This window comes from Carassius auratus, chromosome 1 (assembly GCF_003368295.1).
Source record: "Carassius auratus strain Wakin chromosome 1, ASM336829v1, whole genome shotgun sequence".
Lineage (NCBI taxonomy): Eukaryota > Metazoa > Chordata > Actinopteri > Cypriniformes > Cyprinidae > Carassius > Carassius auratus.
In genome coordinates, this window is record NC_039243.1 from 176,630 (window position 1) to 180,503 (window position 3,874).

General features: G+C 39.8%; 1 protein-coding gene across 1 annotated transcript; it reads right to left on the minus strand.

The window, feature by feature from the left end:
* Nucleotides 1-342: 342 nt before the first annotated feature.
* LOC113110115 (BTB/POZ domain-containing protein KCTD12-like) lies at nucleotides 343-1,908 on the minus strand. The gene has a single exon (XM_026274159.1). It carries the CDS (start codon nucleotides 1,839-1,841, stop codon nucleotides 1,029-1,031), a length of 813 nt encoding a protein of 270 aa, XP_026129944.1. The 5' UTR covers nucleotides 1,842-1,908; the 3' UTR covers nucleotides 343-1,028.
* Between the last annotated feature and the right edge of the window lie 1,966 nt (nucleotides 1,909-3,874).

Here is a 3,874-nt window from a genome sequence, read left to right on the forward strand (position 1 = left end):
ACAGGACTGCTGGCAGACACAGGCCTAGTTCCTGTTCTCTGTCTCCTTGTAGTCCATCTGTTTCCTCAGGCCCGACAGAGTTTCTTCTCCACTCACATTCACATCTCCTTTTGCTTCTGAGCCTCCGCCCACCAAATCTTGTACCATCAACAAAGGGGTTCAGTTTGTGCACACCACAGTCTTTAACATTGTTATTTCACACGGTCTGGGACAGGATATCAACTGTGATCTAGGTTTGCAGTAGCCACAGTTTTACAATAACTACGCATAGCTTGTTTGGCATGTAAATTTCATGTGCAACATTTAGTTAGAAATCTGTAGTATTCAGAGTCTCCATCCAAATTTGTCTTTCATGATAAGTTTATTGTGTGTGAAGCTGACAGACATCATGGCTAAGAATAATAAAAAAAAGATACATAGTAGTGCAAATACAAAAAAACACAAATTTAATGTGACTGTTCAGTGAAAATCAGAGGGAAGGGAAGTATATATTTACTCATTGTGGAACAGGTTGCTATTTTACTACTGGAATGACATTTTACTTTACTGTTGTGATATAGCTTCTTAATGTACTGTACTCTCAGTAAAAAAAAAAGAAGAAAGTAAATAAATAATGATTAAAAAAACGTAATCTCATATGAGGAAACTTTTAAGTGCAGGAATTGAATGAACTTTTAATATCACAAAATGTACAGAATGTAAGTGTTATAAAGTTTGACTTAAAAAGGTCGTATCATTGAGAGAGTGCTTCCTACAGTCAAAACCTGAATACTGAAAACTGCTATCAGTGGTTGTTTGAATTTTGGGAACAGACTTTGGAGATCAGATATTATTTAATTATTACTCTCTCTCTCTCACACACACACACACACACACACGCACACACACACAATATGCACAAAACGTCTGCCCAGCGATTGTGAAGGAAAAAAACGACACATTCTTGGTGCGCAACAAATGGAAAGATGAGTGTCCAAAAAAAAAAAAAAAAACGTGTTAGAATAAACGTTCCCAAAAGTGAGTGCTCTTCACTCCCTGCAAAAGACGTACTCGGTGTAACTCGTCCAGATTTTGTCCTCGTTGGGGTCGTTACTCGCGTACGCGCAGGTGCCCGTGGAACTACACGCGACCATGTGGAAGCCCACCTCCGCCAGCCTATCAAAGGCTTGCTCCAGGAAATTATACTTGAGGTAATACCGAGAAGTGTATCTCTCTGGGAGTCTGTCGGGGTCTCTGCTCTCGTTCAGCGTCTCCCCGAAAACTTCTTTGGCGAGCGATGTTTTCCCGCACACGGTGATTCTCGCCACCCGTCGAAATTTGGCGTCTTGTTGGATGTCTCGTCCTATGGTATAGGAGCCCCTGTACCCGATGGTTATGTAGCCGGATTTCCTCGCGTCCAGGGACGGAGAGCGAGGACCGGTGCTGGAGATACTCATGCAGGCGAGCGCAGCCTCCTCCGGGTCGCTCTGGCACACCTCCTCGCTGATGGAGTTCTCCTTACTGACCGACGGTCTCAGGCGCTTTGCCAGCTCTTGAAGTTGGAAATATTCTGCCTCCTTAAGAAGGCTCGCCTTCTCTTTGAAGTAGTCGGGCAAAACCAGAGTCTGGTCCCGCAAGTAATCCAAAATATATCTGAACAGAAAGCCATCCCTGTCCAAAAAGTAGCGTCCTTTGCTGTCGGTGGTAAGTTCCGCGGGTTTTTTCTGACTGAACATGGTCCAAAGTAAAGTATTGGGCACGGAGAGTAAAGTTGAGTGGCGAGTAACGTAAACTTGCCCCCCGACATTCAGCTCAATAATTTCGGGGAATTGCTGGGAAGCGTCCGCGCGACTCTTGTCCATCTCTGCACAGCTGCGCGAGACCTCCGGTGCAATCACGGGACTGAAGAAGAGAGGAATATTTCAGCTTTGTTTATGTGGGCTAAACACAGTTACGTAGGAGGAGGAATCTGACGGCTGTATTAACTCTTTACTACCACCAGAGGTGGGTAGTAACGAGTTACATTTACTTCGTTACATTTACTTGAGTAATTTTTCGGGGTAACGAATACTTTTCGGAGTATATTTAAAGATGGGTACTTTATACTCTTACTTGAGTACATTTTTTGGGAAAAATCTGTACTTTTACTTCGTTACTGTGGGCGACGCCCCTCTCGTTACTTTATCTTAATGCAATAAATGCTTCAGTTTATTCCAAACGCGCCGTCTACTTTTCTCTGGACAATGAGCGATGCCCATTCGCGAATGATTCATTCTTTTGAGTCAACTCTGTTCAAAGGCTTGATCAAACCAATTGGCAAACGAGTGAATTGGTTCATGAATCAGTTTGATTGAGTCGTTCAGTTCCATGCTGCACACGCTGAGCTCTGAAGCGGTTCACTCAAAATTGTAACGTTTAAGAATATTAGCAGCGTTGAAAACGGGGCTATGGAACTGCACTGAATTGAAAGCAAATCTACAAAGGCTATTATTTGCTTGCGATGGAGATCCTTATTAGATGAACGCGTGTGCTGTCTACTGTTTAACAGGTAATAACTTGGGCTACATTCGATTACAGTACACGATACCACTGTGATATTAGTTTGTTGTACGTGTGTGGCTTATAACAGGTTGAATGCAGCTTCCAAAAGACAAAGAATAGCCGATTAAGATTTTATTAATTTTAATACAATCACACCAGTGCGAGTACGTTCAGCAAGTCATATCATCAGCTGCTAAATTCAGATCTGTGATCGCTTGCTGGCGCTGAGCCAGAGACAGACGCGTTTTTACAGCGCTGCGCATTAACCAATCACACACGGTTCTGTTGAGCTTTTGAATGCAATGGCCAATCAGAGGTGTTCCGATGAGTCATCGCTGAAATGCCGGTGCTTCCTTCACTCGCTCACTTACTGAATACCTCTTTCTGCCGAATTCTCTCGTCAGAAACAACAAAGTGCAGATGTGTGTACGAATCTATAATTAAGATATTGATTTCACAGTGTTAACAGTTTCAGTGATTTTAATGGTAGTTTCTGAGAGTGAATGATATCTAGACTGTCAGTGAAAATTATGTTTAATAATGTAAATGTTATTTGCTCTCTTTCTGAACAATGAAAGATTAGTAGCAATATTTATATCACATTAACTTTCAATGTTAAATTCACATTTAAAATAAAGTCAGTCGTATTAAAAATATGTTATGGCATGACACCTATATTTGTTACTTAAATAAACAGACAGGGTTTTATAATAAATTACATAAATTGGATTAAAGGCTGATGAAATATATACATTTATACACACACACATACATTACATACATTTTTTGTCTATATATCTATATAAAAAAAGGCTCCGTATATATGACCCAAAGTAACTAGTAACTAACTACTTGAGTAGATTTTTTATCCGATACTCTTTTACTCTTACTCAAGTAACTATTCAAGACTAGTACTTTTACTTTTACCTGAGTAAATATTTCTAGAATTACTTTTACTTTTACTTGAGTAAAGTTTTTGGGTACTCTACCCACCTCTGACTACCACCCGTTTTTTTTTTGATGTTTCTTGTGATCCAGTAGGCTTCAATTTGAGAATGTTCCAGAAATCAATACAATTTCGAATGCAAGCATTTTTAATGTGGATTCCACGATCGGAGAAACAAATCTGTTCTTTTGATTCCTGACAAAGTAATAGAGCATCTGATTTTTTTTTTTTTTTTTTTTTTTTTTTTTTACTGTCCTTGTACAGTGTAATTGTAGCTTTCAAAATGCACTTAATATAGGTTAGGATTAAAGTTGCCTATTATTAGGCATAATTTATTTTTATTAGGTTAGGCTACTTTAATGAGTAGGCTACGTGTAACGTGTAACAAGGACACTGCAAAATGGTGTT

Coding starts and splice junctions, on each gene's coding strand:
- LOC113110115 (XM_026274159.1), bottom strand. CDS start 1,841: ATGGACAAGAGTCGCGCGGACGCTTCCCAGCAATTCCCCGAAATTATT.